We start from the raw sequence: 14,255 nt of genomic DNA, 5'->3' as shown, positions 1-14,255 counted from the left end.
AGAACAGGACCACAAGATCATGCAGGCAGTGGCTTTTTATGTAAAAATCATATCCTCTTCTCCAAGCATATAGTTGTTATGAAATCCTATCCCAACTCAGATCAGCAGGAGATTTCTCACCAGCTCTGTGAGTCTGGGTTTCATCTATGCTGTTCAGTCCAATCAGCATGTAAATGACCTGTTCTCACCAAAGCCAAGTGGCAGGGGAGAGGTGTTCTATTTAACTAGTTCCTAGTGATAGGCCTATCCTTGCCAATGCAATACTGAACAGGGTCTTGAATATGAGGCTAGGAACTCAAAACAATGATCACATCTCTAACACTCACCCTTTGACAGAATTGTTAGAATAAGCAGTTATGCTCAGAAAAGTTTACATTTAAAACATTAATGGCTTTCTTGTCACACAAATCTGTTGCAGATCACCAATATCTTCTAAGTTTAGTGACTAGTATGAGCTTGAGTACCCTATTTCTTCTACATTTCTCAGACAATCTTTGTAGCTGAAACAAAATGAACATATCTATTTAATCTCCTGAAGGAGCTGGGTTGGAATGCGCTAGCTGAACTGAGATGTTTGTGCAGGCATTGAAGAAGGAAGGAGTTGCCCGGCAGATCATTTACGACTAATGATGCTACTGTCCCCAACGTGGTGGGGCTGGGAACTTAAGCCTCAGAAGTTAACTGTTTAGATTTTTGCTAGGCCTGTTTTACCGGGCTATGTAGCCTGGCTTCATACCACATAGGGTAACAGGAATTTTGGCCAACATCTCTAGCCAAAGCTGGGAGAGACTGAAGATCACTTGAGAGTCAGGGTTTTTCAGGCTGGGGCTTGAAAATATGGCAACTAGACTATGTTTATTCCAAACTTTTCATTCATTAAAAAAAACAACCAAAAATCTAGAATGCCTAAACAATATCCCTTGTGAAAAAGAGGGTGTTTGTGTCCTAAAATGGGCAGTAGGTTGAGTATATAAAATTGTATACAAGGGAGTATGAAGAAAGTAGGCTAAAATTGTTTGTATGAGTGAAGACAGAATAAATTTTGGGGTGAAAATATCAGTCAAATTCCTCCCATATACTATTTGAGATGTGGTGTGAGGTTCTTCAGTAGGTCTAAATTTCCATTTGTGTGATTCTCCTGTCTAGTTATTAGTAAAAAAAAAAAAATTAATACACAAAAAGAAATGGAAACTTATGGCCACATGTGAGTTTCTTGTTCTGAACCATATATATTAGAAAAGTATTCTGTTAATAGTATCTGTGCTCTGTGAGGACTAAAATATCTATCATTATTAGTCAATACAGCTAAAAAAATTGATAAATAAATATGCCTTTGGTGTGTTCACCAATGACAAACCAATTCTTCTACAAATTGCTTTTTTATCCTGAGCAGTTTACTGGTAACTCTGGCTGAACTCTAGCTAGAGTTATGTTTATCTTGTTATTTTAAAACTTAAACGATTGGATAGCAGTGGGAAGTTTGGCATTTTGGTATGGTATAGGATGTCAATTGAATTTTGAGTTAATTTACATTGGCTTCTATCTATATGTGGAGTTTTAAAAAAGAACCAAAAACTGCATTAAGCCAAATAAGAATAAAAGTTGTGACTCAAAAGCTTTGAGATTAGTTGAAATTGTTACATTAGGAGAGTAAGGACTATTTTCACATTAAAGAGAAAAAAAAAAAAAAAAGAGAAGTGTTAGGCCATAGTCGGTCATTAATCATCAAAATGAGTTTCCAGTATGAAATAATTAGCCAAATCTAGAACAAGGACAAAGTTCAAAATGAGATATATGTCTTAATTTACAATGGATCACAGTGTGAGGTCTCTGCAGCCCCAGCTCTAAGTTGTGCATTCGGTCCTGATGTAGAATGGTGCATGGTGGTCTGACAGATCATATTCTTCTGCTCTGACTGCCATGCTCATGGCTAGCCATTAGTGACCATTCCATTTTGCAAACAAAATTTTTGAGGATTTCTGGGTTGGGTGTTTTTTGTTGTTGTTGTTTGGGATTTGATGGGGTTGTTTTACTGTTCCAAAAACTTGTGATTAAAATATTCACTTCAGCTGTTGGAAGTCTGGATTTACATCTATGCTCTGTTTGATTTGGAACAAGAATTTGAACCAAATCAACTGTAACGTGGGTATTTTTGTTCTAAATTCTGACCTTCTCATCTCTTACTCTACCCTGTTGAAGCTGTTCTTTGTATGCAGAAGTAGCCACAGTTCTATAGAGAGAGCAGTGTGGTGTCTGATGGCTAAGAAATCCCTTTCTTACTTGGAAACATTTAAATGGAAACTCCATCTCAGGCTTAAGGAAAATTTTCTGAGGACCAATACCTTCCCAATTAATAGGGTTGGCACTGTATAACGAAAATTCCCAGCAAGTGATATTTCAGGGTCTGCTGTTAAATTGTTGGCTATGAATGTCACAAAGTTTCTGATTTTACTACCTGTTTTTCTGTAAACTGTATAACTGAACTCCAATAGTGCCTCCTTCTGAAGGGAAATAATAATTCTCCAAGGGGAGCTCACTTCGGTGGGAACAAAGTGGTAGGGTCTGGCTCCTAGCTTCCCCATGGCTCAATTTACCAGTCTGTCATACTGCCACATAAGAGCTGTGAATCTGTTTCTAAAATGCTGACATCTTAAAAAGAAAAGCCATACACAGAAGATCTGAAGCAATATCTTTGCATGAAGTACTACTCCTGTGAAGCCACCAAAGCCAAGGTTTCATCCTTACACGTAACTACATTCTCCACTGTTATTAAAATAACATATCTGTTCCTTGCTAAGAGACTTCTGTAGAAGAAGTTAGTTGCTATTAGTTTGTATTCCTTAAAAACACTTAAAAAAATGCCTTTTGCCATTGTCTCTACAGGCCTCCCTTTTATCCACCAGTTGCTGGGCTCTGCGTTTCCCCATTCAGAGTTGACACAGTTGAGCTACCTTTATGGCACCCTGGGGTTTCAGGAGCGCAGTTTGGAGCAGCTCAGGAAGTAAAAACCTCCCTGCAGAGCTAGCAGTGTGCAGCAGCAAAGCTATACAGGCTTATCTGTCCCTCCTCTCTTTCTTTCACTCAGCTTTTCTTCCAGTGAAACAAGTATCACTACCTGGTGCTACCTTGAGTATACTCAGAGCTCCTACAAGACTCAAAAATCCTTGTATGGGTGGTTCTGGCCATTTTGCACTCCCTTCTGGCGTTAATGGATGGTGATGAGAGCTTGAGGGGGGAGACAGAAATGTTCCCCTGATATATTCCTTCTAGATGCCTTCTATATGTTTCACAGTTTTCTCTACTGCTGTTCTATGTGTGTATATATATATATATATATATGCCTCTTTCCCCTCTTAGTCTTATGTTTTCTTTCTCATCTTCTTACACTGATACTCACTGGCCAGGGTGTGGAAGCCTTAACGAGAAATATTGAAAGCAGCTGATGAAATTACAGAGTTTTGTACCACTTTATGTCTCTGTATCAAACCCATTACAGTTGTAAAAATAATTTCAATCTTAGTAAGTTCCCTGTTTAGGAGTTTGCTGAATTTTAGTCTGGGCTGTGACCTTAACAGATGCCACCTCTAGAAACATGAGGGCTGAGAACTCAGTCTCATTTGAGGGGAAATCCTCAGTCCCAGCTCACTTGTTTTAGATTTAGAGCAAAGTTTACCTCCACTGTGCCTTCTCTGAATGGGTACATTTGCCCCTTCATTGCATCTTACCAAATTTCATGTTGTCTATTCTATTCAAAAGTGACTCTTTATTCAGAAGAAAATAGCTCCTTTAAGTATGTAGTACTTTTGCTGCAATACTGACACTAAACATTGCTGTAATATACTGAGCCAAGCAAATTATTTTTAAAGCAAAATTATTAAACTATGATCTTGCTTAATCCTTCTATAAACATTTGGGGAAGAAAAATATGCTTTAATCTTGTTTCAGTTCTACATTTTTCTGGTGAATATTCTGTGAATAATTCACTTTCCAGATGCAAAGTATTACTGAGGTATTATGATAAGACTAAGGAAAATACAACCAAAGACGTATTCCATTTAAACGGCTGTGTGTTTGTTTTTCAAAATAGAGGCTATGGTGCCACCACTCATAAAATGTAAAGGAGTCGTCTTGATTTCAGTCCACTTGCCCATAATGGTTTGAACTACAAGCCTTGTTCCATCCGAGACAGTATCAGGGTCATATCAATGCTACTGCATTTCATGTCCAAAGAAATAGTAGTTCCAGTTGTGCCACCTTTTGACAACAACCTCTGCAGCTAGTGCAGATGAAATCTTGCTCAGAAGATCTGGAGTTTGTTTGTCCTAGCCTCACAGACATCTGTTCCTTCTCCCAGGTCCCTGATGCTGCCTGCCTTCATGCAGCATTTAACCAAGTCAATAAGACCTTTCTCTAAATGTGGGATACAGAAAATGCAATTGGACTCCATACCAGAAATGTCTCCTTCTGAGCTGTGGTTCAAAGCTATGTGTTGGACGTTGTTTAGTTATAATTTTGTTAGCAAAAGTTGCCCACTTTTTCTCCAGGACTTGAATAAGTTGAGTTGTCTAATTTTGCTATTTAGAAAATCATATGGAAAATTTTCCATTAAGTCCTACAAGTGTTGTCTTGCCTGGCCAGTCTTGTCTCTGAATTGTTGAAATATTCCTTATTATATGTGTTATTACATGGAAGTAAACAATGTTTTTTCTTTCTTAAATCTGATCTAAGTGGTTATCTGATGGTGTTTTGACTTGACTACCATATAAAACTTGGAGAAAACAGATGCATGAACCAAAACTGCCTAGCCAGCAGATAAATTAGATTAAAACTATGTCTAAGTGAAATCTTCATAAACATCTCCTGTTACATTATTCCTTATCCAAAGATTTGTGGCAGAATGCTGGCCCCAAGGAAGTCAAAGGAAAAGACTCCAATTGCTGTTAAGATGGGCCAGGATTTTATTCCAAATCTATGAAATAAACCATAATTAACCTTCCGTCATGGCTGCCAGGTTCCATGTCACCACTTGCTTCCACTTTCTGAATTTAATTTTAGGGAAAATCTGTACAAAACTGAAGAGGCATTTAAGGAATAACCAAATGGCTTGTTTCCTCTATCAGTTTCTCTTATATGCCCAGTAATTTAGAAAATATGCCCTGCTGTCTTTCATAATTTCCTCTTGTAACAAATGTTAAAGACCTACATTAACTTCGTGGCAAATTCTCCTTGTTATTGCTTGCTCTTCTTTTATGCTCTGATTTGAAGAAGCCCCACAGCTCACCACACTAATTAATGGTCATTTTGTTTTTAAAACTTTCCTTTATTCTCTGAATTAAATTAGCTCCTTTTCTCCCCCAAATAAATAAATGATTGTTTTAATTATTTTTGTGTAAATATTTTTTTTAGTTCAGGTCAGGATCTCTTGCTGGATGTTCAGTATGCGTTTGGACTGCCATTCTACACGAAGTATGAAGAACAATTTACCCTGGAAGAAAAGAGCCTGTCCTTGAAAATTATGCAGTATATCTCCAATTTTGTAAACTCTGGGTAAGTGGGTGACATTTAAGAATTGCTATTATTGGGGAGAGGGTGAGGAGTAGAGGGAATGTAGTCCAGATACTGCCCTCACTCAAGTATCCTCCATTTCCTCTAGCAATTTGTAATCCTACAGAGGGGGCTGTGGTCAACACTAATGGAAAGTCATAGCCAAGTTTTCAAGCAGATACCAAAGATGTGTAGTATGACACTTAGCTGGAAGTAATAGGAGTTTTATCTCTGTGGAGCAGCTGCAAATTCTACTTAAATATATGGGGGGCTACAAAGGCCTTGGTGTTGTTTCCAGAGCTCAGTTCTATCACCTCAGTTCTGAAGGGTCTTGGCTGAGTCCCCTTATTCCCAGAAGAAAGGGAAAAGGACATGAAGACACAGTGGATCCTTTACCAACTACCCTGCGAATAACCCTCAGCTTTACTGTGCTGTGGCCATACTTGAGAATGAGGACTATCTCTGGAAAGCTAGTGTGGGATCTGTGACTTTAAATGCTTTTTAGAGTACCTTGGGTTGCTTTCGGACCGAGGTCTGTTGAAGGTGTTCATGAGCCTGTGTCTATACAGGTTCTGTGTACCTGTTCCCTAATAAGTGAACCAGATTAGCAAGTTACTGTCAGGTGAGACACCGTGAATGATTCACCAGTCTGGACTGAATTTGAACTCTACTGGCCAGAGGGACTGGATTCACATTTCCTTGAATCAGCTGATTTCCTTCTCCATTTTACTATTCATGTCATTGTTTTCTAATGAGCTTTTCTCCCGTTTCCTTAGAAATCCAAACTACCCTCATAGTTTCTCAAGAAGAATGTCAGGGGTGATGCCCCTCTGGCCTATGTATCTGCCAAATGATGACGGTGATAACTACAAGGAGTTCACTGTTTCCTTGCCAACTCTTAAAGGATTGAAAAAAGCAGACTGTTCCTTTTGGTCTGATTATATCAGGAGACTGAAAACATCCACAGGTGAGAAAAATGTTTTCTTTCATTAAATAAAACCTAAATTCTCTGCTTAATGTTTCTCTCTGTCTTTAGTCCTATTACTACTATAGTTATGTCAGTGCAGAAAAATGCTTATCATAAATGAAACATCTTGCACTGTCCAGGGTATGTGGTTGAGACTGTCCTGATGTAATACCAAGCAAATCTATTTTAGAGCAGACAGTATGTAATAAAGTTTCATTGTCCTGGAGTTAGAGCTAGAGAAATCTTCCTGCAGTGATTATAGGAGATGTGTTGAAGCTATATCTTCTCATAGTTTGCCCTGTATTTGCAGTGATAATACAGATTTTGACTAAACTGAAGGCGGCCTGTTTTGTCTACTGGAAGCACCTAACAAGACAATGTTAAGATTCATATGACATAGGTGGAACACAGTAACTTCTGTGCACTGTAAGGTTGCAGCTGAGGCTTTAGATGCATTTCAGTGTGGATCCTGCATGCTTTGACTTCACAATAGATAGTTTCTTTGGTTTTTTTTATAGCTGTGCCAGTTATGTCCCTTGATTTTTCCTTTGTCTCCATAAATTTCCATCCAGTTGTAAGTTTCCTTCAATTCTTTCTTACTGCTTAGAACAGGAAGACCAACTGCTGATATTTCAGTCTGCTGTTCTGCCCTGAACACTCAATTTAGTCTAGTACATAAACTCTCCTTCATGTCTGTGTATGTTGTAAATAACATACATTTATGAGCAAGTTGAGACCATTTTAATTATTCTTGGAGGCATGCAAGCTTAAAAGTGTTTTTTATGGCCTAAGGACTCACCTTCACAGTGAGCACAGTCTAGGCCCTTTCTGCTTAGGAGGGCAGTTGCATTTCTGGGAAAAAAATGTACTCTCCAAGGCACAGAGCTACCTAGGTGCCTAGGTGCCTATGCCTGACAGAACACTTCAAATGGACTGAGGCTGATGTGTGAGTAACACAAAACTATAATGTCTCAGAATCATCAAGCTGCTGGTTCTGGTTCAAACACAAAGCATCACTGCTTTTGTTCAAGAGAAAGCCTGAATCATTACTCATGGTCTTTCTTCAAAAGTGGACTCAAGATTTTGCTGCAGGCTTTTTCATCAGTTTCTTGGTATCCCGCAGTGTCTTTCAAGTTCAGAGGGAATATTTTGATCTCTGACAGCTTTCTGCTGGTCATGATATTCCTAATTTGCCAAGCTTGATTCTGATATTTAAACAGTCCTGGGTATAACTTCTAGTTCTTTTGGGATGTAATCTTGCAGGATGATGGCTGTGTAAAGCCAGACTGAGTTGAAGTCACAGCTCTGGCAGGACGACTGTTGACTGAGCACCACGGACAGAGGCTACTCCCAGCAGTTACAGAAAATCCTGGAAAAAAGTGGGAAAATATCTGTCGGGGCAGATTGTTTTTGAGATGGAGAAGGTTTAAAACTATCCAAACTGGCATAAGAACACAACAACATTCATGTATGGGTCAGTCCAATGGTCTGCCTAGCTCAATATCCTGGCCTCGTCAGCGGCCAAAACCAAATACTTGAATGTTAAACATAAAAATTAAGAGAGGAAGAGAAAAACACACTGAAATTGTTCACAAAGATGAGTCAAAGTTTTGAAAACAAGCCACACAGTGTGAGATTTATGGAGTATAGATTGTCAAGGAGAAGGTTTAAAAAGTACATGTCAACATGTTATTCTGCAAGAAAAAGTGAGTACACCCTGCCTGCTCCTCAAGCCAGTATTTGCTTGGCCTCACCACCATGGTAATGCAGCTACACAGTTCACTTCTACTAAATTCCATCTCATAGCAACATTGGCTTGTCACCTGACTTAGATAGTCGTCTTTAGTCTTATCTCACCCTGGAATACTGAAACTTCTCATATGACTTCTACTTAAATAGGCATCACATTAAACTCATTTCTACTCCAGGCCTCAGCATGGGTTGGTAGCTTACAGTGACTTCTGCTGTGGGTGTCTTGATAACAATCTGAGTCCACATCTTGGTGAAAAAAGATTCATAATGGTCACCAGTTCAGGTTGAAGGACTGTAGGAACTTGAGAGGCTGATGGCTGAACACCCTCCATTTCTATTTGAGTGGACGTTGTACCAAGATTCATACCCAAGCAGTATCAGTCCGTCAGAAGAATTTCATCACTTGCATTGCTCCCAAGAATCACATTCTCCAGGAGTGGACAAGTGAGACTGTAGAATATATTCACTCAAGAGAACATAAATCTCTTTTTTTTTTATTTTTTTAAGTCGCTAAGCATCATGTTGCTGCTTGGTTACTGTGCCTCCTTGTGTCAGAGGTAGCTTGCTGTACCTCTCTTCAGAGCTGAAGCACTGCACCACTGTTGTTACCTGATTGCTCCACACTCTGTTCCTGGAGTGCTGCTGGGCTGTTGCATGGGATCCTGGCATGATGTTAGATGCTAGATTTGACAGAGCAATGCTGCAAACCATTTATGGATGATGTACCTTGCACTCCATCCTGAGAGGGAACTATTTGTCAGTCAGCTACTGTGAGATCTGAACTAACACATACTTAGTCGAAAAAAGAGCAGTTTCCTGCCTTTCAGTAATTATAAATCTTCATTATAGTGTTTTTGAATTGTATGATACACTGGTCATTCTGACCGCTGAGTTTTAGTTGTTGTGGGTTGCAGTTTGTGGCCTCCTGCCAAGTAGATGGAGTTTACAAGGGTGGCAGCAAGAGGCTTTGTTAATGAAACCATCCAGTTTTCACGTCCAAGCACAAAGCTGTAGAGGGTCTATTCTGATGCAATCTCAATGAACTTTAATGAATCCTGTTTTGCTCAATTCATCTCTTCCTTCAAGTCAATATCTTTCCAGCTTCATATATCATCTGTGTACTATAAGCAAAGAAAAGATCAACATATTTCAGTAAAATGGAAAAGAATTGGACAAACCTGTGATCACAAAATCTAACTGCAATGGGCTTTTCAAAATTTCTTATTGATCCTTTGTTTACTGCCATGTGAAATGCCTTGACTTAGAAATGTTAAATTAGGGATAACTAAAGGCTCAACACTGAACATCTTAGACCCAGGTCTCAGTCCAACAGAAAACTGAGTTACTCCTAAACTCATAAATTGCAGTGTCTAGAATAAAGCCTCTCATATTTAGAATCTCTTGTACAGCTGAAGTTACGTGTCTGTTAGGTTATTCACTGCTGAATATAGAAGCTGTAGTATATACATCTAGCTAAACTGTTACCTGTAAGTTTTTTTCATTTAGTAAAAATATTGTCCAAGTTGAAGTAAGTGTTTCATTTTGTGATCAGACTGCAATATTTAATGACAGAATGTATCATTTGTCCCTGGCATATAAGTGAAATGTATGTTGTCATAATTGAAGATAATTTAACAACAGTCCTTTCATAAATGCAGTGATCCTTCATGGTATTTACTGGCAGTGCCTTTCTAAATTACGGAGCAAACTTTCAATCTGATTCATTGCAGATCTATAAATCTTTGAAGCTTTGTTTGAAACCAGTTGGTAAAGTTGGCATTGTGGGGGCCGATTTACCTGGGGAATTATGAAAGTGATGGTGCTTGAAAAGGTTTGGATTTAGTAAATGGAGTTCCTATAGCTGCCTTTCAAAGACGTGCTTTATATTCTGAATCGTGATGGTTTCCATGGGAAACATCAAAATGAGAAACAAGAAGAGTGGCTATTGTGGAAAAAAGCTGTGGATGGCTTTTTCCAGGGAATGTGTTAACAACTTGATATTCAGTTAAAAACAGGAGCTTCAGAATGTTTATGCATATTCAGACAGTATGTCTGAATGCTAAAATTCCCTTTGCATAGTGTGGTGGACTGCAATGCATAACAGTGAGTCTCTTTATTAGGGGCCTCTCACTGCATCTCAGACAGGTAGACTTGGATCCAGTCTACATCTCTTACTCATCTAACTGGCATCTAAACAGAACCAGTCCTCCAAAAATAAGTGCCTCTGTAAGCAATGTTGCAACTGGGAAGAAGGAGATACCTTTAGTGTCTTCAAAGTGAAACCTTGTCTGCCTAACTCATGTGCCTAAATTTATACATTTAGGCATACTTCACACATCCAGGTTAGCCAGACTGGACTCCACCTGTAGAATATTCAATAGCTAGCAAAGCTGAAGCCTGCTCCATTAGCTCTGAGACAGTGTGTGTCCAAATAAAGCAACAGTGTTCATAGTTCAGACTTGAATAGAGACCGAATCAGGAATGTTGTGGTTAGCATTCATCTTTTACCCCTTCTATTCACACCTTCTTGTTGGAAATCTCCACTGGAAGATAGATTCCTTTAGTATGAGGGACATCTGTGCAATGAGAGAAATCTGGGTAAGATGTATTAAATAAACGCCATCAGTACAATTTATGGCATGGGTTGGTGTTGTTGAGGCACCTGCAATTCTGAAACAAGGTGGAGGACTAAAATCACAGAAGGTAAAGAATAAAAAAGAAGAGGTCTTTCAAAGATGGGTTCTTGAGGATTTATGTATACCAGACAGACAAAAAAATAATGCTCCCCACACTTCCTGCTTGGTAGGTAAGTATCAGAAGATAATACAAATAAAACCCCAAGTCTTGCACAGGTGGAGTGCAAACTATTATGCATTCCAGTGGCAGTTATTTAAAGCACACCGGAAGCATGATAATTAATTACCATTAGATGATCTGTCATTACCCTAAAGCATTTTGCAAATGGACTGCAAACTGAGAAAAATAGCTTCCTGAATATTTATACCTGCATGAAAAGGCTCGTGAGTGTCATTGATAAATTGTATACCTTCTAGCTTGCTGCATTGAAGATATGACATTTATTTTAATCTCAATTATTTTGTCTTTTTAGGAAGTGCAAGTAATGAAGAACCGTCTGCAGAAAACAGCCCTAATGCAGCTCCCAGTGAAGGACTTACCACCCAGAATGGCCAGCCGCTGGGAGACAAGGTGGCTTACAGCAGATAGAAACTCACAGTGCTATTGGATGGGTTTGTCACACAATTGTACATCCATACAACTGTGTCACACCAGATGAACAAGCTTCTTCCTTTAGTTAACTTGCTGAACAAGTAAAGTAGACCTTTCAAGAAAGTAGTTTTTCAAGAAAATCATTGAATATGGAATGAAGTTAGCCCTAGAACTATTATTTTAGGCCAAAAGAAACTGTAATTTGAAAAATGAAATGTCAATAAAAACTGCAAAACCCAAACAAAAGTACTTGGACTTTATTTTTTGCAGGCACCCAAATGCCCACACATTGTAGTACCAGCAGCCAGAGATGAATGTACACTGAAACTCCGAGAAGTCCCTCAGCTGACGAGGCTTAAATTTGCCACATGTCATATCTGTCCTGTTCTTTTTTGTTACTGATCCTATCACAACCAGCTGATAGGAGTGGGAGCCTAGTTTGGCATTCTGGAGAAAATCAAAAACCTTCAAAATGGGGAAGGCTTGGATCAAGGAAGAAGAATGTAAGAAGGCAATCAAGAGTGCACATTCAGTGTGTTCCCATGAAGTGAGGCACATGCACATGCTATATTCAGCTGATGATCACCTGTGAAAATATGTAAAAGACTATATGGGTAAAGCACAACTCACAACAGAGATAATACAAAGTATATGTTAATTAAAGGTTAGACTACGCAGTCCCTGGAACATTCACCTTTTGTAAGGAGAAGGTGAGATACTGAATAGAAGTGTAAGGAAAAGTCTGTCATAGGGTATCTCTAGTGGCTCTAAAGGTAGTTTGGGTTAGGCTATTAATTCGTTGCTGGGATCACTCGGCAACAGTTCATCCTCGACTGGTGGTATATCACACACATGTCCGTGATACTTGAGAAGAAAAAATAAAATCAAAGCTACCCTGAAACTGACAGAAAAATTTCCATTGATTTCAGCAGGATCCAAATTTCTTGTGCAGTGTTGAAATGATTTAATAAAATAACTCTTAAGGTTTCTTTTGCTTCTTGGGACCTTTGTCAGTGTGTGAGCAGTTGCTGCTGGCTGCCATATATCCAGGTTTCCAAAGACTTTACCAAGCCAGAAGAAAAACTGCATAACACTCATCATTTTTATACTCACATCCTGTTCAATAAACAAGAAAAAGAACAGAAGAATTGAGAAGCTTGTTCACTGATTAAATAAAAAAACATAAAGACAGAGCAGTCGAACTGTGTTTTCCACCATTGAATTTTGGAGGTCAGACTTTGTACTGTTCAGGGCACTGGTTGAGAGGGTGCCCTGGGAGAGAGTCCTGAATGGGCAAAGGGGTTCAGGAAGGCTGGACATTCTTCAAGGAGGGAGTCTTAAAGGCACAGGAGCAGGCTGTCCCCGTGTGCCGCAAGGCAAACTGGCGGGGAAGACAACCATCCTGCCTGAACAGGGAGCTCTTGCTGGGACTCAGGAAAAAAAAGAAGGTCTACCACTTATGGAAGAAAGGGCAGGCAACTCAAGAGGAGTACAGGGGTCTCATTAGGTCATACAGAGAGGAAATTAGAAAGGCAAAAGCCCAGTTAGAACTCAGGCTGGCCACTGTTGTAAGGGACAACAAAAATATTTTTACAAATGCATCAACAACAAAAAGAGGGCCAAGGAGAATCTCCATCCCTTACTGGATGTGCGGGGGGAGTATTGCCACCAAGAATGAGGAAAAGGCTTAAGTGCTTAATGCCTTCTTTGCCTCAGTATTTAAGTCAGGCTGGTTGTTTCCAGGGTAGTCAGCCCCCAGTGCTGGAAGATAGGGATGAAGAGCAGAATAAACCTCCCATAATCCAGGAGGAAGCAGTTAACAACCTGCTATGCCACCTGGACACTTACAAGTCTTTGGGGCCTGATGGTATCCACACAAGAGTGCTGAGGGAACTGGTGGAGGAGCTGGCCAAGCGACTCTCCATCATCTCTCAGCAGCCCTGGCTAACAGGGGAGGTCCCAGATGACTGGAGGATCACCAGTGTAACATCCATCTACAAGAAGGGCTGGAAGGAGGATCCAGGGAACTACAGGCTTGTCAGCCCGACCTCGGTGCAGGGCAAGGTTATGGAGTGATTCATCCTGAGTACACTCACCAGGCATGTGAAGGACAACCAGGGGATCAGGCCCAGCCAGCATGGGTTCATGAGAAGCAGGCCCTGCTTGACCAACCTGATCTCCTTCTATGACCAGGTGACCTGCCTAGTGGATGAGCAAAAGGCTGTGGATGTTATGTACCTGGACTTTAGTAAGGCCTTTGACACTGTTCCCCGCAGCATCCTCCTGGAGAAACTAGCTGCCCATGGTTTGGATGGGTGTACTCTTTGTTGGATAAAGAACTGGCTGAATGGCCAAGTGCAGAGAGTGGTGGTGAAAGGAGTTAAATCCAGCTGGCGACCGGTCACAAATGGTGTTTCCCAGGGCTCAGTTTTGGGTCTGGTCTTTTTTAACACCTTTATCAATGATCTGGATGAAGGCATTGAGTGCTCTTTCAGTAAGTTTGCAGATGACACCAAGCTGGGCGGGACTGTCGATCTGCTTGAGGGTAGGAAGGCTCTGCAGAGGTATCTGGACAGGCTGGATCGATGGGCTGAGGCCAACTGTATAAGTTTCAACAAAGCCAAATGTCGGGTCCTGCGCTTCGGTCACAATAACCCCATGCAACGCTACAGGCTTGGAGAGGAGTGGGTGGAAAGCTGCTTGGAGGAAAAGGAGCTTGGGGTGCTGGTTGACAGTCAGCTGAACATGAACCAGCAGTGTGCCC

General features: G+C 40.2%; 1 protein-coding gene across 1 annotated transcript in view; it reads left to right on the top strand.

Annotated features, from left to right (window-relative positions):
- Nucleotides 1–11,868, top strand: part of TG (thyroglobulin) — a 163,630-nt gene extending 151,762 nt beyond the window's left edge. The window contains exons 46-48 of the mRNA XM_075415217.1: nucleotides 5,407–5,547; nucleotides 6,321–6,511; nucleotides 11,373–11,868. Coding sequence (XP_075271332.1) covers nucleotides 5,407–5,547; nucleotides 6,321–6,511; nucleotides 11,373–11,488 — 448 coding nt within the window. The 3' untranslated portion in view covers nucleotides 11,489–11,868. The remainder of the gene's footprint in view (nucleotides 1–5,406; nucleotides 5,548–6,320; nucleotides 6,512–11,372) is intronic.
- Nucleotides 11,869–14,255: the final 2,387 nt, after the last annotated feature.

Source organism: Opisthocomus hoazin, chromosome 3 (assembly GCF_030867145.1).
Source record: "Opisthocomus hoazin isolate bOpiHoa1 chromosome 3, bOpiHoa1.hap1, whole genome shotgun sequence".
NCBI lineage: Eukaryota > Metazoa > Chordata > Aves > Opisthocomiformes > Opisthocomidae > Opisthocomus > Opisthocomus hoazin.
Note: the sequence above shows the minus strand (reverse complement) of the source record. Positions and strands in the feature narration are given on the sequence as shown.